Genomic DNA, 23416 nt, shown 5'->3' on the forward strand with positions numbered 1-23416 from the left:
GGTGAGTGAGGCGGGCGGCGGGCAGCGGGCGGGCGGCGGGCAGCGGGCGGCCCCGGCGCGGCGGCGCAGCGGGGCCCGTGGCCCTGTGTCCCGGCGGGGCGGCGGCGGCGGGGGCCGCGGCTGCGCGGGGTAACGCGGCCGCGGGTCCCCAGGTCTGCGCCGGGGGCAGGGGGAGATGGGTCGATTGAACAGGTTGCGATGGGCGTGCGGTGCGCGGCACTGCCGGCACCCGCGTTCTTGGCGTTGGGGTAGTCAAGAGCAGCCTTTTTGTCAGCGATGTAGCGTTGCTGCTGTGTCAAATATTGGCTGCTTGTGCTCTAAAACGCTTCCTAGGAAGCTGCCTCTGCAGTTGGGTGTCTGGTAACTCTCGGGTATCCATCCGGCTGCTGCCAGAAATATCAGCACAGAGTTGTTTATCTCCAGCCCCATTCGGGCTTTAAGATGGTTCATACACGTAAGGAAATATCAAAACTTTTCTTCCCCTTAGCAGAAAGAAAGGAGAACATAAAATAGCTGTGGGCATCCTTATGTCTCTAAAGGCGGTTTAATCTCCCCACAGTAGTGTCTTCTTAGGCTACGGGGCCAATGACACTTGCTTTATATCACTTTATTCATAAAGTTTTCAAAGGGCTGACACCTCCTGGTGCCAACTTTTTAACTGTTGCATGGTTTTTTTTCTTTTTTTTTATATGTAATTTATGCATAATGGGACATTATTAATTTTGATTATTTACTGAATGCCTTGTCTGAATCAGCTAAGAGTTCTTTTAGCCTTTTCGTTTAATGGGTACAGGATTCCCTGTCGTTTTACAAAAAGAAATTGGATTATGGAGTTAAATAATTTTGAAGGGACTACCTAAAGCGAGACATTGTAATTCAAGCCGTTTGTAGGCTTGCAAAGTGATACTTAGTCAGAAGTCCAAGAAGGGATGAGTAATTGATTTGGGTTATTTTTAGGTCTTTTGCTTGCGAATTGGGTTTGTTGGTTGGTGGGGTTTTTTTTCCTGCAGGGCATATGACATTTGTAAAAATCTGTACTCTTCAGTTAAGCACACTGTATCCTTCAAGGATCATACTGTAATAAACAAGCAGTATTATTAGATACTCTTTTTTTCCCCCCTCTTTTCTTCCTACACTCTGTGTCCCTTGAATAATTGCGGTGTTCCACAACACAAAGGCCTTGTATCTTTGTGCATACAAATTGGTTCAACAGAATGAAACAACTAATTTGTTGTGAAGAAAAGAAAAAGAAATCAAATGGCAAACAACTGAAACGTTAACCATGCTTAGCTGCATTTTTTCCATAGCTGTACTTCATAAGTAGGCAAATTTCAAGATACAATGTTTGTATTCGTACAAAACAGTCTGTGCTCAGGGCACTCTTATTTTCTGGTTTTGAAAATATACTTTATTATAGGTGTACTCCCTGAAGTCAATGAAAAGGTTTCCACAAACTTGCCTGAGCTGCAAGGATTGATCCTAGCAACTTTTCCATCATGTAATTCCTTCATATAAACACAAGTTTCTGACCTTGCTGGGGTATATGCTTGTAAACTTTCAGGAGGTGAGGCGGTAGAAGACCTCAGTGGACTTAGGGGCTGGTTCCATCCTTCTCCTATAAGGAGAAAGATTCAGTTTAGGCTTAGCATGAACGTTTGTGAAATCTGTGTTGTAATTTTTTGGAATGTGGCTGGAGAGGCACTCTGAATTTCCTGTAGTTGGTCATGTTCTTACATGCTCTATTTTCATGCCTCATATGGAGCTGTACTTTTAAAGAGATAATACAGAAATGGTTAAGACTGAAAATCCTCTGTTGTAATGTATATATATTTGCTGTTTTTACATTGGAATGGGCAGAAACGTAAGTTTTTCTCTGCCTGGATCTAACAGTATCTTTTGATTGAAACTTCCATTGCTAGTCAAGTCTGAAGTCTTAAAAATGACTGATGACAAGATCACAGTGATTTGATTTTTTGGAATGTACAGGTATCTCCTATGATCCAAGAATTCTGGGTATATATATATATATAAAACATTGTGCATTTGTGTCTTTACATACAGGCAAAGAACAGTTCTGAAGTATCTGAGGATGGATAAAGACTTCCGCTACTACTTCCAGCACCCGTGGTCTCGCCTAGTTGTGGCTTACCTAGTGATCTTCTTTAACTTCTTAATATTTGCTGAGGACCCAGTATCTCACAGTCAGACAGAAGCCAATGTTATTGTTGTTGGAAATTGCTTCTCCTTTGTAACAAATAAATACCCTGAAGGAGGAGGCTGGAGGTTTTTGAAGGTGCTTCTGTGGCTGCTTGCCATTCTCACAGGACTGATAGCTGGAAAATTTCTCTTCCATCAGCGCCTGTTTGGTAAGTTGCGTGATGTAGTACCTACCGACTGCCTGATAATGGCTTTCTGACTTCTTTTAGCTTTCTACTCATTGCAATTTTGTAAGCGTTGCTATTAATCGCTTCAACTGTTTAGAGCTGCATAGAACTCAGACCATCAAAGCTTACATCATTGTGGAAATTAATGCCATGTCTACTTATGTGAGCATAATTCACAATTATTTCAGTCAAAGAAGGCTAAAAGTAGTGAAAGCTGACATGTTTGGAATACTTGAGAGGCCAGTTATTTTCAGTGTTATAAAAATATTCCTTTGCATCTTCAGAACGATTTTTAGATCTTATTATGTTATTTTCTCAGCAATTTGCAGAAAAGGCATTGTTCCTTGGGTGGCAAGGCTACATGTCTTGTCAAAAGTCACACAAGTGGAAGCAGAGACTGTTGTTAGTATTAGCAGAGCTGTGCTGAAGAGCTCCCATGTGAAAACAGGAACTCTAGAGAAGCAGGATCTGTCTCCTAGTACAAGAGCAAGTTAGTGAAAAGGAAAGGTAAGAAATGGAAAAAACCATGACAGTAAATGGTTTCATACACAAGCTATGACTAAACTGGGGAACTTACTGCACATGGACTGATTGAAAGGAATGGAATGGCCCTGGATTAAATTCTGAGACCGAGAACTCAGATGTAAATATATAGAGATTCAAAAATATCTATCATTGTTGTAACTGAGTCCTAGAAAATCTTGCATCTGAGACTGTCTCTAAGTTTTATTGATAAGTAGAAATCATGGAAAAGTTTACTTCATGCCTGCCAGCTGCACCGTTCTTTGAACCATCTGATTCTAAGTGTGTCATTGCTGGTCCTGATGGACTAGTCCTATATCCTTATAATGGTAGGACTGCAGGATGGATGGTTACTGGAACACCTCGAAGCACATGAGCGATAGGCCATTTCTGTAGTCTGTCTTGTTCTATTAGGATAGAGAGAGAGCCACTATTGTTTCAATAAATCACATGCAAAGCTGTTATGTCAAGGAACGAACAAGCAAAGCCACGTTAAGAGACTTCTCTTAATACAGACTTCTCTTGAAGCACTTATTCTGACATATAGTTGAGTATCTTAATGGCTATTCGGTGGACTTTTTACCTTAATGTAATGGTAAATGTAAAATGTCTCCTTAAAGAGGACATTTTACCTTAATTCCTGGGCTCTGGAACAAGCATTATCACAATAATGTTTTCAATTCTGGCTTCCACAATTGAGGAATGATTTTGTTAAATTGGAGATGATTAGGAAAAAGTAATAAAACTGATGATAAAATTGGAAAAGCCCTATAGTGAGAGCATTGAGAGGATAAAGGCAAGATTGGAAGATGACTTCCTCAAATTTGACTTGAAGGACAAAACCTTCAGTCCAGCCAATGTATTGCAAGGTCCAGTGCTTGGAAGTGGCAAATAGCCAGCACTTTGGTTTTTTTTACCTGAAAGGGTAGATGATCAGTGGAACAAGTTGTTATAGGATGCGGCTTCATCAAGACATGTGAGTTTCTTTTGGGGAATATGTTCTACTCTGACTACAGAGTATTTCTCTACCTTCTACTTAGGTAGGTTATTATGATAATTCCTTCTGGATTTGTAAGTGTATATCATAGGTAGGATGTAGCTTAACATACATTTTAAAGTGTCTTGAATCAGCGTTACTGCCAAAAGGAGAAGGTCTGCCCAGCCCTCAGTGTCTGCTGCTTTGTGCTTTTGTGCAGTCGCTCAGTGAAACAGGATAGGGAATTTACCCACATGAGCAGTACCCATCTTTTATTTCTGTGAAGATCATATCTCTGATCATACTGATATTTGTGGCCGCACAAAAAAGGGATCAGCTTTGGGAGGAAACTAACAAGCAGGAGATTCCTACCCCTGATGGCAGTGCCGGCTTATGGATATTTATGGTTATGGTCTGGGTAACCAGTATGGGTGTAGATACAATCTGATTTGAGGCTAGTTGCCGCATGTTGAGTTTCATGGCAATTTATGCCAATGTAGATTTGCCACAGTTCCACTCTCCTAACCCCAGCCTCATCGTTTCGGTGCCTCCCTCGAGCCAGCGCTGCTGTTAATGTAATGGAGCTGTGAGCCAGCTCAGGCAGCTGATCCCGTGGAAAACCGGTTGCTTCTGCTGTTGTCTATGGCAGCTCCTTGGACTGATGCGATCGCTTGGGTGCCGGTGCTGATGCAGCGGCCAAGGGCGGCGCAGCCAAGGTAGCCGGGGGCCACGGCAGCCCTGCCTTGTGTCGGCTCGAGTGCTGCGGGGCTGCACCCACGCAGTGTGTCAGTGGAAATGTGCTGTTGCTTGTGATACAGCGTGAGCAGATGGCAGCCTGGGTGACTGCAGATCTGACTGTGTTGCTGATGGATGTGGCCACACTGGCTGTAAACTAGCTAGTGTGTGTAACGATTGCATTGATGAGATGATGTGGGTTTACAGCTTGAGCGTATCTCTGGGTCTGCAGAAGATTTGTACAGCCCGTGCTGAAATCTTTCCTGCCAGTTATTTGCCACTATTTTAATGTCTTTACTGCCTAGAAATCCCTCCTTTTATTGAGTATGCCCTCTGGATCTTCTGGCATCAAGCACTTTATGAATTCACTCCTTGATTGTTTTTAATTTCCATAGTCTTTAAAAGTATATATTTATATAAGTATATAGTTAAAAAGTAGCTGTTGATTCTGTCCTTTTACTTCATCCTTTTTCTTCATATATAACTGTTTGGAACCATTGTATTTTGTAATCCTTGTTAATTTATTTCTATTTCTCTGCTAAATTCTGTTTGCAGAGGAAATTGTGCCTGGTTGTTTCTTGTGGCTTGTGTATAACTTGCTGGAGTCAGGAAACCAAATAGCACCAGTCAATCTTCCCCCGTCAGATCATGGCTCACAGTGTATGCTGCAAATTGAAATTGAGAAGGATTAGTCTGCACATTTCACTTTAGATGAAAGGGAGTGGAAAGGATTTTCTTTCTCTATGCCCTTCCTGCTCTTTTGTCTCTTGTCTTCTGTATTTCTTGCTGCTGAGTTTGCATAAGAACTAGGAAAATAGTGTTGCTAGAACTACATTGTAATACAGTTTACCATCTGTGATAGACACTATCTGATAGGCACGACTGTCATGAACTATAAAAATAATAGAATTAAGTTCAAGCATGTTATGTTTCTAAAAGTGGAAGAAGAAGTGCTGGAAACATCATTTAAGCTTCATCTCTCTGAGTTTATAGATATCAACAATACAGTATCTCAATTATATTCTTGAGTAGTAGAGATCTTGACTAGAGGACATGGTGGGATGTTTTCTGTTGCTAATATTCATTACAACCTTTGAACACTAACCTCTTCAGGGACTTCTTCAAGACACTGCTCATGACTTAAAACAAGATTAGAAAACAATTACATTTCTTGCTCTTCAGTCAAAAAATAACTTACTTCATTTGATAAACATCTCCCGTGATAAATATTTCCAAGGAAAACAGCCTTCATCTAGTACATTCTTTATATTTTTATGGCATATGGTCAGAACAAATAGAATTTTAAAATTGCCTTTTGGCTGTTATCCACTATATTTTTTTGATTCATCACTGAGTGTGTCTTCTATTTGGTTAGGTATTGTGTTCTGCCATGCTTTTTATTTTGCAATGGAAAATGAAAGGTCATAGATGAATATTGGAAGTTTGAGGGAATAAAAAATAAAGTTATATACCCCTGTTATTTTTTGTTCTGCATGAGAAAGTTACTTGAGGCAGGGAAAAGTGGTATCTTCTTTGCATGCACTTAGAGATTTCTTGATTTATTTTCTGCTTTATTAAAAGCAGAAAGAGCTTACAAACTGACCCCATTTGATGACACTATGCATTCTGAAACTGCATTCAAATCTTAAATCCTGACTTAAAAGAAATTCCCAAATAAGCTCTTGCACATTTTTCACATGGCCCTGGGGTACTGTCTGGAAAATAACACAGTATTTACTGTGTAGAAAGTGTATGTTTTAATTGGCACCTTATAGAATCATAGAATAGTTTGGGTTGGAAGGGACCTTTAAAGGTCATCCAGTCCAACCCCCCTGCAATGAGCAGGGACATCTTCAACTAGAGCAGGTTGCTCAGAGCCCCGTCCAACCTGACCTGGAATGTTTCCAGGGATGGGGCATCTACCACCTCTCTGGGCAACCTGTGCCAGTGTTTCACCACTCTCATGGTGAAAAATTTCTTCCTTATGTCTAGCCTGAATCTACCCGCTTTTAGTTTAAAACCATTACCCCTTGTCCAATTGCAACAGGTCCTGCTAAAAAGTCTGTCCCCATCTTTCCTATAAGCCCCCTTTAAGTTCTGGAAGGCTGCAATAAGGTCTTCCTGGAGCATCCACCTTCCCAGTGGATGCACAGCTGCAGTTCTGTACTCCAAGCTCAGGCCCAAATTCTGAGTTCAGTGGGGTTTTTTTTAGCCCAAGGTTCAGGCTGTATATTTTGCATCAATGTATATAAATATGATCTAGCATGTAAATTTAAAATCATCTTTCATTTGAATAGACTTTTAGCAGTATGGATAAATGGGCAGTGTGCTTGGAAAAATAATTTCTTCATTTTCTCAGTCTCACATTGCTTTGACTGTTTTCTATGTGTAGTAATCCTTAGTTTATGCTGCATATTGCACATATTTCTTGTGTCTACCTGCCCATTTTCCTGATTCTAAGTGATTATAAAGACCTTAAAGGTCTTTTCCAACCTTAATGATTCTGCGATTCTGTGATTATTAAAGTCTGATTAAAAGCCTGTGATTACAGAGACTGGATTTTATTCAATTATCAGTAAGTGTCCCTGGATTTATATTTGTAAGCTCCTTTCTAAACGATGTGGATGGAAACTAAATACTTAATATGTTATAACAAATTATGGAAAACAAGGTATATAGAACTAAAGCCATATTTCTTAAAATAGGGGAACCACAATACTTCAAGCAAATCAGAGCAGTTGAGTAAGTGTTGAATTTAATGGGTTGCTCTCTTACAAATGTTCACAGTATACAGTTTGTTTAGAATTAAATGATAATCTGAGCTTCATAGCCATTGGAGTGAGTAAAGCAGTCATTACAGGAATTGCACTGAGCTGTGTGTACACACTAATGTTGTAAATTTTTTAATGGACAGTAGTGTCATGCTGGGAGCAATTTCACGATAGACAGTTTTGAACAAAACACCCACTGAGGACCTGTTGTCTGAAAGCATTAATCTTTTTGTCAAACATCTTATCTGGAAGGCTCTAAAAGATACTGCAAACAGACACTTCGCTGTCTGCTTTTATGCTGAAACTTGAAGTGTGTATCAACTGAAGCAATGAATGTCTGCGGACTGCAAGAGGAAATTAGGCAGAATGGGATTTAGGCAGAATGATAGTGCACTGCATGAGAAGAGTGAATCTGTTAGGCAGCTAACAGACATAGGATAAATTCGTACAATAGTACATATATAATTAATTAGTATCCTGATATATTAGGGGTCATCTTAGTGTAAAATCTGGGCTGTGGTATTGCTGCTAGTATTGCTGTGGCGTATCACTTTCATAGTGGTGCTTGTGCAATAGCTAATGAGCCAAATGTGATCCGTTTTGGAAAAAAAAAAAAAGAGAGATGTGATAAGATTTTGCATGGTTGTTTTTCAGCCAGATTGTTTCCTGTTCTTGTTTGATAGTAGTTACATGAACAGTTGTGCCACCGTCTGTAGGAACAAGTGATGGGTGTAGGGCGATACTTGCATAAAATTCTAACCTGATTGGTAGAGTATATTCTTTTCTGGTGTCAGCTCTGTATCTTACATTACAATAAGATCTGTCACTTAATACCCAGCAACTTTGTTCCTGCTTTTTCTTTTCCATTGATGATTTCAGCCTAATAGAAAGCAACTGATGTGATAGTTTATAAAAAAATACTGTCTTCAAGAGCCTGTTCAGTATGAATTTCAATAACAATGATCAAGTTAATGCTGTTGAAGGCATTTGAGGTCTACTGTGATAGCTTCACAGTCAATTTACCTCTTTTGTTTCCAGTAAAATGTTGAAGCAATACAGTAAGGTTATTTTGGTCCTACAAAATGTGTGCCAAGGGGCCAGTCTAACAGTTTGCTAATAATAATGCACAAATGACTGTGAGCAAGCATTTCTGAGAGCCAGAATCCTCAAAAAAAAAAAACCAAACAAACCCCATCAAAAGGGAGAAGCTCGCAGCCAGCCACCGAATGAGTGCAGGCTCATCGGATTCCAGCTCTGGCACATTGCCAGTAGTTAAGATGTCAGTCTGAAATAAACTTCACGTCATTCATGAGGGACACCACAAGTGACCTTTCAAATTTAAATGAAAAGCAAGCAAGTGACCTCCTAATTTCTTCTTTTACTCTTGTATTATTAGAAGAGCTGCAACACCTTACTGCTTCCTCCCTTCAGGCTCAGTGAGAAGGCTGCCGTCGTCTGCTCTTAGTGTTAGTTGTGGAATCAGTCTCACACCGTATTACCTCTGGGTAGTAAATTATAGAGTTTAATTGGAGAGGTACAGGCAGTAGCTACAGAAAGATTATTCTCTTTTCAGTGAAAGCTCCGATTCTACTGGAGGTGCGTATCCCATTCCCCAAGCAGCAGCATGAGACTGCGAGAAGAGCTGCATGTGTCAAATTATCTGTAATGGGAAGGTTCTAGAGAATATTTAGCACCCAGTGACTGAAAACTAAAAATAGGTTCATTGCTGCTTAATATTGATGTGTCAACTCTGTGTTTTGATCTTTTTGACATGGCTTTCAGATTTTTCTTTCCATTTGAGACTGGGAGGGAGTTTGGAATGCCACTTACAGGAATAATATGTCTCTGTTCCCCGATTTCCAGAAATAGAAGTGAGCTTATTCCTAGCAGAAGCAGCCTGATGGGCATAGTGCAGGTGCAACCTAGTGCAGGGGCAAATTTCTTCTGTCCTTACTCCATACAGCGACGTAGATGGAGAGGGTGTGGGTGTGGAACATCACCTCATCATGTGTCCGGTGGAGAGCCCCAAGGAGAACATGATCTCCTTGGTCATGCTGTGTCCTTTCAAAGGTCCCCGTAGGCTGTCAGAGTGGCTTGAAGGTCCGTCACGTACCAGACAACATTTTTCTTTGTGTGATTCTGCTGGGACTCCAAGTCAGCCTGTGCATCTGCCTTATACAGTTAGATATTTCTTTTTTTTAAAAAAAACTCTAAAATTAAAAAACCCCTCAACATTCTGGGCTTTAAAAAACTTTTAATACATTCTCAGAATTTAAGAACTATTTAGCAAATAGTGTGGTTTATAAATTTCTTACAGATATTCTGCATATGACAAAAGTAAAAAAAAAATGGTAAATGTACTCATTAACCAGAGTGACTTTTGAGGAGGGAGAATCAGTGATTGTTCCATACAAGACAGGCAGGGCAGTAACACAATATTCCTAAATGTGATTCCTGAGACAGATGAGGCACATAACCGCATTTCAGGTGCTGGAAAACGGAGTTTTCTGCTTTCTTCTTTCTCTCTCTTCATCAGAAGGGACAGTACCCCATTCCCCACTGGGTAGCCCCTGCCAGGGTGGCAGGAACTGCAGAGGCTTTTCTGCTTTGAGGACTCACGCTCTCCCTGGTGCCTGCAGGTGGGAAGGGAGTCTCCCGGGGCAGACTGGGCATCTGGGTAGAGGTAGCAGCAGAGCCTCAGGGCAAGGTGAACTGAGACATGAACAGTAAGTAACTCATCGTAACAAGCAATTATCATGTGAAGCTTTCACAAACAAAGGACTTTTCATCCAAATTTTCTCAAAGCTTGGTTCAGATAAAGCATAATACTTTCCTTTGTTTTCTAAGTCAGGTGAGATGTTCTTACCCATCTACCATGTCTCACTCCAGAGACAGCTGCATTTTAGTCCTGAGCAGGGTCAATTCCACCGTGTAACACATACCTACCTTTTAGGAATGCTTTAACACTTAATCCACCAATAGCCCTCCCTGGTTATTGCCCAAGCACCAGCACGTTATGGTTCCTTGGTGCCATTATGGTTCTGTTCCTGGAACTTTCACTTTGCGTAGTTATGCAGCAGCTCCGTCGCTGCAGCACAGCCTGGGAGCAGATGACTACATAGGTGTTTGGGAGCAAGACTCTTCTTTTGAAATTTTCAAGTAAAAATGCTGATGGTAATTTAATGATAGTTATGATGGTATTTTAATGATGACAAGATAGTTAGAAAAACACTGAGTGTTTTCCTATTTGATATAAATATCCAAAAACATTTAACATGTTTGAAGTGGTGTCCCTCCCTTAAGCTCTGTAGAGCACGAATTTAAGATTTCTTAGATTATATATCAAATAAAGAGGCAGAAAAATCATGTGTTAAGACACAAGTTAAAATTGCAAGCTACAACCCTGTTTTCATGTTTGCACATTGCCTTATCTGCACTGATAGATGCATCTCTCAATTAATCGCCTGGAATGATAAAAAAGTTACTATCTTTGGGATACTCAAATTGACCAGTTATAGCGAAGTACCTGATTTAGATGTGATTATCAGCTATTTATTATTATGATTTAGAAGATGATAAAATATTACAAATTTTATGGGTAAAACCAGTGATGCTTCTGGCTCAGTATCTGACAGTAGTCCATCGTGGATGCTGAGATAAAGATATAGGAATAGGAAAGACTGTACTGATAACTCCCAGAATAGTTTCCCAGCCCTCAACAATTTGTTCAGAAGTCAAACAAAAATATGTCTATTTTTAGATGCCTTTGACAGTTATTCTGAAGACAAATAATAAAGGTAGTAGTTAGCAGTAGTCTTTGTTCCTGCCTACCTGTTACTAAGAAGCAAATCCTTCTCATAAGGCCTCATAAACCCCCAAATTCACTGATTCCTTCATCCTGCTGTTAAGACATTGGGAAATTTGTTGGTTTTGGCCATTTGCCTGAAGTCGAGAAAAAAATAAAATGTTGAAAAAACCCCTGTTGGTTGAAGAGAGGCAGATTCTTCTGCTGAGGTTTTCGTGTCCTTTAAAATGCCTTGAATTCATCTTTCATCTGCACATGGGGGTATGAGCCTTCAAAGTGGACAGCTGCTTAGGGCTTTGTAGGCTCACTTATGCACATGCTAAATAATGTCTTCTGTTTCTTTTATTTAATACTGAAGCAAAGAAGAGACTAAATCTGTATGAGATTCAGCCAAAGTCAAACATGCTAAAAAAATAATGAAAATGAGAATTATGGCAGGGAGGGCATAAAGAGATGAGGCAGAATCAAGGAAAATGATCCTGGAGACTCACAGCAGCAACAATATTTAATTCTAATTTACATGAGAAAAAGGGAACAAGGCCTAAAATTGAGAGATCCCAGCTTTCTTTAACAAAACCTCATAAATTTCCTAGCTTTCTTGCTAATCTCTGGTCATAGATGTAAGTGACCAAAAATACAGATCTTAATTCACTCTTGGCAGTGTAATCTGCTGGAAGTATAGAAAGTGAAGGAGAAACTGAAAACTAATATTTCATGTGGAGGTTCTGTGGCGTTCCTGCCCTGGGGTATTCAGGGCTTAGCACAGCATTCAATTCTGTATCACTTTCATATAGCAAATGAAAATGTGAAGTCTTTGCAAATAGTTTTCTCCATGCCTCCCACTTGACTTGATGCTCTTCTTGATACATACCAGCTTAGATTACTTTGAAGTGGTTTGGGGCCATGATTATATCCCTCCTCTCTGGGGCAGCCAAAGGTGGAGCATTTTTTATCTAAATTAGAGGTCACTGCTGTACGACCTTTCTAAATTCAAAGAGTAAAACAGAAGTACTACTCTCCTGGGGATAGCTATAGATTTCCATCTCTTAGGCTGCAGGTAAAATAGCAAACTTCTCTTGAGACTGTGTTTCTGTATGTGCTAGTGGCACATACCAGAATGAACACAGGCATCAGTGGTGTCTTCAGAGTCAAAGGGGCTACAGTGCGGCACTGCTGCCTGCACCGGGTTGGCACAGAGCGTACCTGAAAAAGTCTTGCCCTCAAGCACTCTGCCAGCACGCGTGAATTCTAGAGAGCCCAAATCCTTTTTGTCTTAAATGTTACAGTATTGTGATACGTTTGCTGCAAAACTCTCATTTGGTATTGTGTCCTCAGGTGGTTATTCATAAATTTTTATTTCTTCTGTTTCCACTGATAACTGTGCAAGTTCCTCCTTGTAGATTAGCTACTCCAGACAAGACTTTTCCCCTGGAGCAGTTACTCTATTTGCTGCAGAGCACAGATTCTTCACTCACCTTCTCCTGTGGGTAGTGCCCTGGAAATCAGATTGACACCTGATACAATTACATAGGAAGACCAAAACTGAGAACAGGAATTTGCACGTTACTTACACTGAGGTATATTCAATGTAAGTATGTATTCGGTCCCTCTTGTTCTTTTTTATAGTTACAAACCTTATCCCTCAAGAGACGTGCCATAAAGCCATCTTGCATCATTTTTTCTTGATGAGGGAAGCAAGTTAAGCCTATTCTAACCATTTCCTTGGTGTGACGTATTATGGAAAGGTGAAGTCCTTCACATACTGCTTCCTCAGAGAAGGAAGAGCGTGTGTATTCCTAAGTATGTCAGCATCACTTAGGTGTCTTTGGCACTATGAAAGGCACTATTCATTTTGTGACTGAATAATTCGTATTATTTGAAATTGAACTCCTTTATAACTAGACCTCTTGAGGAGCCTCAGTGGATATTTTGGGACTATTGTAAATGCCTCAAGACAAAATTTATCATTATTTTTCAATACATACAAGATGTACTGAATGTAGTCTAACAAGATATTCCTAAAATAAATGCAACTTCAAAATGAGTGAAGACATTTTAGACTCCATTGAAGAGGTTTGAATTCCTTACTCTGAGAAGGAAGGGACCTTTCTCTGAAAGAGCTGGAAACGTTCAGCAGCAAAACTGAGAAAGTCCCCTATAGCCTCAAGGAAACAAGTTCCATGTACTGTTTTCTGTCTCTGTTCCTTGTTAAGACACTAGAATCTCAAGATGGAGAGCTCTTTGGCTATCTGAAGATTAAGATGCTGTGCAGTGTCATGCTGCGCATAAAGCGTTCTGGACCTGAAAGCTGCATCATTGACATGTCTTTATTATTTCTTTCTCTTAGATCCTGAACTATGTAAATTATCATCCATCTAAAAGTTGCACAGATGCACATTTAGAGGCGGAGTGCTTTTCTGTAGTAACATCAGACTTCCCAGGGAACAGCTTTTTGCCATATTAACGTATAGAGGCGGGTAGGAAGCTTTCATCCTGAACGGTTCACGAGCTCCTTTCTCCTTTGATTATTTCAGTTTTAGTCATTCAGACCTGCTAGCTGAATCAAACTCCATTTGAGTAGCCTCTAACCTTAGTTAGCTTGCCTCTTGCAACAGCCTCTGTGAAGTGCTCCACTGGAGGATTATGCTGTGCTTGCTTCCCTTGGGATACTGAAATTTGGGAACGGCCACGTGCATGTCTCCTTACCAGTAGGAAGCTTCTCCCTGGGCCCTGACCTTAGTTTTTAATGGTTTAAACTGTTGGAACTGCATGGTGACTTTCTTCCTTTAGCCTTTCCCAGTGAAAAATGTCCTTTCTAGTAACTGTTTGAGCTAAAAGAGCAGATGAAATCCAGACATTCAAAATAAGCCCAAACGCCGCCTTCTTTAATGGTCACTTTTAGACTTTGTTCAAAGTTTACAGCTAAAAGAGTCAGAATCCTGCCTTAGCTGGTCAGTCCATCCTCATTTCCCCTTTTCTTTCCCATTTCTCACCAAAATCTTACTCAACCACAGATGACACAAAACTTAAAACTCTTCTGACATTGCGCAGGCTGAAGTTTTTTATTAGAAAAACTGCAATTATTTCAGCTCTCAGTTAAGGTTTTTATTGTATATGCGAAGAGCTTACAGAGGCAGTCGATGTGTACCCAGAGGGTATCAGAATGGCTTTCTGGGTACCAAATCAAATCTTAACGTGGTTGAGGCTCATATAAGGTTGCGTATGAAATACGAATTACTGATCCTTGGATTTCCAAATGAGGTTTGATGACCTGATACTGTTGGTGTGGAATTCGTGTAGATCATATGCTTATGTTTGTATGGTTGTCTCACAGCTTTTTTTTACATTGGACTCTCTTTCTGCCTTCAGACTTCAGACAAGCATGCAAATGTCTCTCTAGGGGTGCAGTCTGCCCTCAGTTACTCCAGGAATGGGTTTGGTGGACTGGGCAGTGTTTGGTTTACAGTTGGACTTGATGATCTTAAAGGTCTTTTCCGACCTAAATGATTCTGTGATTCCTAACCTTACAGAAACTGTGGCTCTTTACAATGTGTCAGCTCCACCACGGTTTCCACCTTGCCGCAAAACTAACTGGAGTCCTGCTCAGCTGGGATTCAGATTTATCAAGAAAATGAGCGGTAACAGAACTGTTACGCTGTGGTAATGGTTATGGCATATGAGGTCCTGCTGTTGTATAGCAGGGGCGGTTGTTGCAGTTACAGTCTGTGTAAATAGCTGGCCAGAACCACAGATATCAGAGGAAAATTGGCTTTCAGAAGAAATTCAGACAGAAATCATTATCTTTCAACAGAGGAGCACCTTCTAGTGGTATTGAATGAATATGGCAGCTAGTTAAACAGTTATTTTCTCTAAATAAAGAGATGTAAATATGCTAGATGAAGAATAATAATGAATATTTCCGTACACTATTTTTATAATTAAATTAATAATTCATTTAAATACAAAGGAAAAAAAAAACTTGAGTACAGAAAGCATATATATAGGAAAAATTAAAACATTTTTCAATTATAGTATTTTCCTTGCCTGGCCAACCTAGTAGCTTACTAGCTTTTTATGCACTTAACCATGAAATAATATTTTTATGTGTTCTCCTGTGGAACCTACTCACCCTCTGGCTTTTGTTAGTAATGAAAATTTGGGTTCATTATATATCTGATTTAGCTCCAAAGGCAAATTGCTATGGAACTGTTATTTTGTCCAAAGTTTCACTGATTGTTAACACATTTCTCCATCCAGCGTGTTTCTAGTGAAGATATATTTCTCAATATAGCATTTGCCATGGTTACTTTTGCAAATAATGTAGTATCAAATGATTTAAAATTCAATTTTTCCAAAGTCGCTACTAAATACGGTGGATACGATAGTTTAGCTAATATTGTGGATTTCTACTCTTTCAATTTGTATGTAGTAAATAATCCTTTTGGGATACTATTACATACTGTACATAATACAAATGAATGATGTGCTATTTCTAGAAAGGCAAATTCGGATTAACAAGCAATGCTTAATATTATGTCATTGCAGGAGATTTGTGCATTAGTGGATGCTATCTGTATGAAGCAAGTATTCATACCTGGACTTTCATGCATTACTCTGAATTTTGCAACTATGTGGAAAAATGGCAAATACGAAAAGTCCGATTTGCAGGTGGTTAAAAGTAGATATAACTATAGTCCCGCTTTTTAATTCTGTAAACATAATCCTCTGTTATCCAAGTAGGAAACCTGACCTTTTTCTCCTGAAGAAATTTTTCAGCACCTGGAAACTTCAGCCCAAAGTTGAAATAGGTCTTGCAAAAGTTGTAACCACTGAAAGCTCATTCCATGTTACTTGGTCTGGTTGTGCCATTATGAAATAGATCTGTTGAAATAGCTGATACTTTTGCATCCTCCATCCCAGGTAGGAGGGCAAAGGGGTGTTTTGTGATTTAGCCCCAGCCAGCAACTGAAACCTGGACAGGGTGGTAAGACAACTGGGAACCTGGGGCAAAGTCAATGGATTTGGGGTTTTGTCAACTGTTTCTGTAAAAGTGGGCACAACATTATGCAAAATATTGCAAGTGCCACACAGTCTTTTGTTAGAAGTATGACTGCCTAACCCTAAGGCTGTTTTGAGTCTGGTAGAATAATAATCAGCTTTCCTGTGTAAGATCTATGCAGCTTGCAGCACATATGAATCATAGAATCATGGAACCTTTGGGTTGGAAGGGACCTTTAAAGGCCATCTAGTTCGACCGTCCTGCAATGAGCAGGGACATCTTCAACTAGATCAGGTCACTCAGAGCCCCGTCCAACCTGATCTGGAATGTTTCCAGGCATGGGGCATCTACCACCTCTCTGGGCAACCTGTGCCAGTGTTTCACCACCCTCAGTGTGAAAAATTTCTTCCTTAGATCTTAGTCTGAATCTACCCTCTTTTAGTTTAAAACCATTACCCCTTGTCCTATTGCTTCAGGCCCTACTAAAACGTCTGTCCCCATCTTTCTTATAAGCCCCCTTTAAATATTGAAAGGCTGCAGTAAGGTCTCCCTGGAGCCTTCTCTTGTCCACGCTGAACCACCCCAACTCTCTCAGCCTGTCTTCATAGGAGAGGTGTTCCATCCCGCTGATCATTTTCGTGGCCTCCTCTGGACCCACTCCAACAGGTCCATGTCTTTGCTGTGCTGAGGGCTCCAGAGCTGGACACAGGACTCCAGGTGGGGTCTCAGTAAAGCAGAGGAGCAGAATCCCCTCCCTTGCCCTGCTGGCCCCACTGCTTTGGATGCAGCCCAGGATACAGTTGGCCTTCTGGGCTGTGAGTGCACGTTGCCAGCTCATGGCCAGCTTTTCGTCCCCCGGAACCCCCAAGTCCTTCTCAGCAAGGCTGCTCTCCATCCCTTCATCCCCCAGCCTGTATTGATTTAGTTGACCCGACCCTGTTGCAGGACCCTGCACTTGGCCCCGTTCAACCTCATGAGGTTGAAACAGGCCCATTCCTAATACTGATACAGGACTTGATTAACCGATTGTATCCCTTTTTGGTGCTCAGACAAATGTCTGTACGGATGCATATACAGATGCTAGTTGAGAGGTATATATCTTATGAAACAATAGTTTTCACCAAGTCTGAAAATGCTCAGCTCTAAGTGCGTAGCCCGTGTTTCACTGCAGGCTAGAGAGCCGTCTTGCTTGTCACTGGAATATGCTGCTTCTTGGTCCCACAACATCAATTCTCCACTTGTCCTGTGCATCTGAAACACAAACGCGCTCTGTAACACCTGGGGCTCCTGTTTCTGCACTGTGAGATTTAGTCACAGTGTCCAAAACAATCAGCATAGTTGCAAATATTTATTGAAGACGAGAAATAAAACAAAACCCATGCTTGACCATACTGAGATTAAATCAGAAAGTTGTCTCTGGTCAGGTTTTCTTTTTTTTTGCATACTTTATGCCTTTGATTAGAACTAGAAGGAGGGAACCTCCTGCATGGGAGCACTCATCCGCTGAGGGGGGTCTAGACAAAAAATAGCGTACTCTGTTCTTGATCAGGAAAGAGTCTAGCCCTTTTTTTTTTTTAATTAAAATGCGCATTGTTGCAATTCCTTTGAGACACAAATTCTTTTTGTTAGAATACCTGCTACCTCCTGTATTTGACTGACCGAGTGACTACTTTTTTGCCTTGAGAACATGTAAATCTCTTCTCTGTCTTGCTCTCTGCCAGTCTTTGATGGCTCAGCATGCACGCTTAGTAGCAAACCTTACATTCCCTGCACTGGGTCCCAGAGACAGCATTGCTTGCCTTAGTTCTGTAGAAAATCTCTGGCAAAGCTCATGGTCAAATCTAAATCTCTTTTCAGTTCCAGTTCAGCACTGGGGTTAGTTGTGGGTAGCTGTTTTCTGTCAACCTCCACTTCATGTGTTTGCTAGAAAGGGGCATTGCTCATTCAAGTCAGGTTAAAGGTTTATCATGCATATTTGCTACTATTTAAACATACTAAACTATTTACATATAAACATATGCAACTAAACGTATTTTTATATGTTTATATTACAATTGGATTTGCAATTTACTGTGCCACAATACTGCATTTTGGACCACTTGCTGGAATGTCCATTTGTAAGCCTGTGGATGCTCCTAGATGGACGGTGACAAAATCCGCTTTGTTTTCGGACTCAAAAATGCTTTATAAATGTTTATTTTAAAAGGCTGTGTGGTAGACAGATTGTAAGCAACTCTATTTACTGTTAAAAATAAGCTTGTGAATCAGTTTCGGTGCAGTTTCAGGGGAAAAGAACAAAGAGTATAGAAAAAACAAGGAAATAATTATCTTGACAAGTCATTGCAGAGTATTGCTAAACCGGTATTGAAAAACAGAGGTTACAGCACTGCCCTTCAGAGTTTATCCATCAGCATTATATGGGATATAAATACTGCTATGTTACTTTCACCTACTGTGATATTTGGATTCCAGTGAATTCAAAGAAGGAAAATGTAGTTTCTGTAGGCACTACATATAAGATGATGAAACATTGTAGCTCTAAAATTAGAAAAAGGAGGATGATCATGAAATTACTTATATAGGTCTGGTAGTTAAAGCAGGTTTCTTAAAGCTAAAAATTCTTAAAGGATAAAGAGTGCAAAAATATAATTAATACTTACGTGCCCTCTAACCAACTTTTTTATTGTACAGTGAGGACATCTAAAGAGAGGAATTTTTTTTCACACTCATTTTATAACATGGGATACAGTCACATAAAATATCTCCACTCAGGAACAAATGCGTTAGCATTTTCTATTGCTAACGCAGGGTTTTCTGTTGCTTCCCTACTAAAAAATGTTCTAAAACATTATAGGAAATCAATAGCTATTTTTACAGGTTTCCTTTTAACTGCATCAGCACAATCGTCTAAACCTGAAGTAATAGCATCTGTAAAAGTAAAGTCTATAATTAAAATTATATGTTAAATTTGTATAATGGACATTGACAGATGCGGAAGAATTCAGAATTGATCCGCCTACACACTGTAATTCTGGCATAGCTTTAAGTCTTCCCACATTATCTGCATTTTACAGCTTTTTCACAACAGCAGCTCGAGGTATTGCATCTAGGTAATAGTGAAGACGTTAATGTAAAGCAAAGAGGAAGATGTGGTGCCTTTATGAATCCCCTGCAACGTTCAGTGCAGCAGATGGCACTGCCCATTGCCACCCTGCTCTCAGTTGCCTTTGAGTAATCCATTAAGAAAAGAAAATGTCAGCCCTTTCCTTGCAGCAGCAAAAGTCCATCTTCCTGTTCTTGTTTTTGTATTAAAAGATGAATGTGCATAGTTATGAACATTTGTATCTCTATTCTTTTTTCTTTGAGCAATAGCAAGCAATCTTTAAAGGCTATGTGGCATTTTAGAGGAAGACACGTGCTATGCATTTCACCTGCGTTTGCTCACCTGCGGTTTCTAGCTCTGACCAGGCCCATGAGACCACCAAAATCAGATAAGACAGAAGCAGCCTGATGGAAAGATGTCTGCCTACTAATGTCAGTCTTCTGACCAGTATTGGCAGGACTGGTGGGAAACCGGAGATCCTAGGTTCCCGTTGCCCTAGCACACGACGTACTTTGTGAGGACATCACTTTTCTAGCTAGGTCAGTAGCTGAGACCTTGACTATGATGTTTTGGGACATTAGGCAGCATTTTACCTTAGACTGCAAAAGCTGAGAACTGCAGTGTTCCCTGGTTAAGGTTCACCTTTCTAAGCTGGAGGAAGCCCCATCCATCCTGAGTCATGTGAAGAGGAAGGGACCGAGCTGGTAAGCGGTAAGTTGGGAGAAGTCCTGAAAAGAGAGCTTGGAGGGGCTATAGAGGTGCTAGGTCCCGCCATGGGGGCCAGCACATCCCATCACCTCTGGCTGCGGGCTCCAGGCACAGCGTGGGGAGACTTGGCAACCCTGAGACTCTGATGCTCCTCTAAGGCAGGAGCAGAGAAGCTACGTTTCCCTGCAAGGCAGATGGTGGCTTAGCCACATTACCTTCTCTGCCCTGGCTTCTCCAGCTGTAGAATTAGTCTAGGCATGTTTTTTCTTCTGCCTAAAGAGCTTTGGCTTCCACTGGTGAAAGCAGTGTACAAAGGTGAATTATTTTAACTGCTTGTGGTACTGTTTGTCATAGCTTTTTGCCAAGTGAGGTGTTTCTGAGGCATGGACAAGAAAAACTTTGATACCTGAATACATTCATTTACATGTATTAAAGAGGAAACCAAACTTTAAGGGACATTTGAACATTTTTATTTAAAAAAGGTAAGCTCATGTCATAGTACATGTGAAAATTTCAGGTAGTTTCTGAGAGAAAAGTATTACAAAGACAAATGGAGAATGGTGGATGCAGAAAGATGGCTTTCCTTAGAAAGCAGATTTGGGACATCTGTAGCAAAATTTACCTCTTCAACTTAGAGGTTTTTGTATTAAGAATTTTTGCTTACAAAACAATGCTGAATTTACAATAGTAAATTGGAAAGTTGTTTCTCTGACCACAGCTGAGCACATATATAAACAGTCAAATCTTTCAGGCCATGGTCTATTTTGTATTCATCTAATATATAACAAAGGTGTCCATCACTGTAATATTGCAGAATCTAGGTGCAGTGCATGAAAGCTACCCATACCTTGCTGTCAGTTTTGTAGGCTAATACATTGTTTAAACATTCAGTCATGTATCCAAACTCATTATAACAGTTGGGCATTTAATTGGATACCATGTCCTCAGATTTAATCCAAACAAAGACCTGTGAGAAACCAGTATTGCAACATACTTGTCATAGTAGAAGGTGTTGACTTTGGCTTTTAGCTGTTTAGTTTGTTGTTCGCTTATTGTAGCAAAACGGGAGCAGACATTTAATTTTATTTGTTTATGTCATTCTATCTGGGGAATATTGTAATAAAACATTTTAGGAGCATGTATTTCCAAATAAAAATATGACCGAGTAAATATGAACAGATGTTTTGTGCCTTTTAACTCTTACTTTGTAGAAAACCTTTGATTTGAGTCAGGACAACATTCCCATTAGTTCAGGCTAGTTGAACAAAAACACTTTAAAAAGTGTGTTTAATTGATTATAGAATCACTTATGAACAGGCCAACAAAGCCTTGTCAGCTACTGGGATGTATTCACAGCTGAGTATCAGGAGGAACATGCATAGCTGAGGGTAAGAGAGGGAAGGATTTTTCATTAATTTTGTGTCCTGAAGATGATTTTTAAAGATTACCCAGTGCCTTTAGACTCAGCCCAGCACAAGGCCTGTTGTGAGAGATGCCCAGGCTGGGAGGACAGATGACAGAGGCACTGTGACACAGATAGTTCTTGTAGGAATGCCCCCATCTTCTTTTTTCCCTTCTATTTTTTATTATTCGGGGTTGGTTGGGCATAATCTTTTCAGAAACATAAGGTGGTTTCTTTGCTTTTCGTTCCCCTTTTATGTGTGCGAGTACCTTGGGACCTCTGTTATAGATGCCTTTACTGCTAGAAAATTAATGAGCTTTATGGGATTGTGTGGACTGTGTAGGATTGCATCCGGCTACAGAAACAGGCATGGAGACAAGGATTTACTTTTGCAACACAGTTTATTCCATATTTTTCTTTCAGTGGGACACAAAAAGGAGCAATGCAGAAAAACGGGTTTTACTAGAGTTTCAGAGTCTGAACAGTTTGTCCCTTGCTCTGCAGGTGAGCCCAGAACAGTGAACTGAGGAGCGAGGGCACCCACCTTACTCAGTCCTACATAAGTGAACTGGAGGAGTCTCCAGTTTGTTCCTGCTTGTCCCCAGCCAATAGTTTAGAGCAGGGCTACCATCCGTGCTGCCTGTATCTCTTGCTCATATTCTTGGGCGTCAGGGAGGATCAAGGGGTATGCAGCAGAGATCAGTATTGTCTTGATACATACTATTTCATGGCAATTTTTATCTTCTGGATTGGCTGAGATCTGGATTCTCCCATGGAAAAGCAGGTCCCTGCCTGTTTGCTTCTCCGGTCCTTCCCTGCTCGCTGGTGCAGCGCAGTAAGTGCTCTTTGATACTCCCCCAGGCCCATGATGGCAGTTGCTGTCATTGCTCCATCACCTGTGCCCTGGACCATGCAGCAGTTTGTTAGGGTGATGCTGACAGAAAGTAAAAAATATCTCATTTTGCATCTTTCTATGTGAGTATACTGCTTAGTTCAGTCACACTGAGAATATAAAGGTCATTCTTGTTCAGTTAAATGCATTTTATGTTCTGATTACCTGACCAGAATGAAATTTCTCCCTCGATTTTTTTTGTCAGACTCTCACATTGACTTTAAAGCATTTGCTTACTGCTGTCTTAGTTTTTCTTTTTCACATGCTGAAACACAGGCAGAGGAACCCTAGACTTTGCTTGAGAATATCTGCAATCCACATTAATGCTGCTTGGAAAAGACATTGCATATGTGTTGTGGAAGGGTTATCTGTGAAACTTTTAAATTGTATTCATCTTAAGCTCATTGGAGGCTTTAAATCCAATCTTTAGTTGAAATTTGAAATTTTAATCTTGCTAACTTTGAGTACTTGTGAGCACAGTCACTGCATTTATAGCTGTTATAAAGGCAGCTCTTCAAGAGGAAACAATTCCAATGTTTTCCAAAATCAAGAATTGACTTTGGTAATGTTTTTCACAGTTTCTTCTGAACTGAATGCTTCTTTCCTCATTAACAACAAAAGACCGTGCTAACAATACTTGCTTAATATGTAACAGTAACATTAACAGTGATATAGTAAACATGCAATGAGAATAAGATGATCTGAAAAAAACTGTTTTGCTATTAAAAATCACTACAAAATTTAGTACTAGTCTAAGTCATTGTTTCCTCTCCTGAAAAAGCTCACATATTAGAAATCTGGGCCGGTAAAACGTGAGAATCTCAGCTTCCCAGAGGTGTGCAGTTATGTTTTCTAGCCCAGGACTGCAGTGAATTTTTATGTTTAATTCTGTGTACAGAAAAGCGTATTTTGATTTCATGTTGAATTTTACTCAGCCTGAACACAGACAAACAAACTTGCTGAAAAGCAATACTGAGGTGGAGAAAGGAGAATGAAACAGTGTGTCTGTACCTTTAAAGATAGACTGAAATATAAAAATGGCAAGTGTTTGATTTTGGAAATAGGTTCCTGTTTACAATCTTGGAAGCAATCTGGTGTGGGCAATAAACTCATTTAGCC

At 40.2% G+C, this 23416-nt stretch overlaps 1 protein-coding gene across 1 annotated transcript in view; it reads left to right on the forward strand.

Annotated features, from left to right (window-relative positions):
* Positions 1 to 1888: 1888 nt before the first annotated feature.
* Positions 1889 to 23416, forward strand: part of TMEM117 (transmembrane protein 117) — a gene marked incomplete at its 3' end in the record, with an annotated part of 236074 nt that continues 214546 nt past the window's right edge. Inside the window, exon 1 of the mRNA XM_082002533.1 lies at positions 1889 to 2366. Within this exon, the coding sequence (XP_081858659.1) occupies positions 2090 to 2366 (277 nt within the window). The 5' untranslated portion in view covers positions 1889 to 2089. The remainder of the gene's footprint in view (positions 2367 to 23416) is intronic.

Source organism: Phaethon aethereus, assembly GCF_964289735.1.
Source record: "Phaethon aethereus genome assembly, chromosome: 1".
Lineage (NCBI taxonomy): Eukaryota > Metazoa > Chordata > Aves > Phaethontiformes > Phaethontidae > Phaethon > Phaethon aethereus.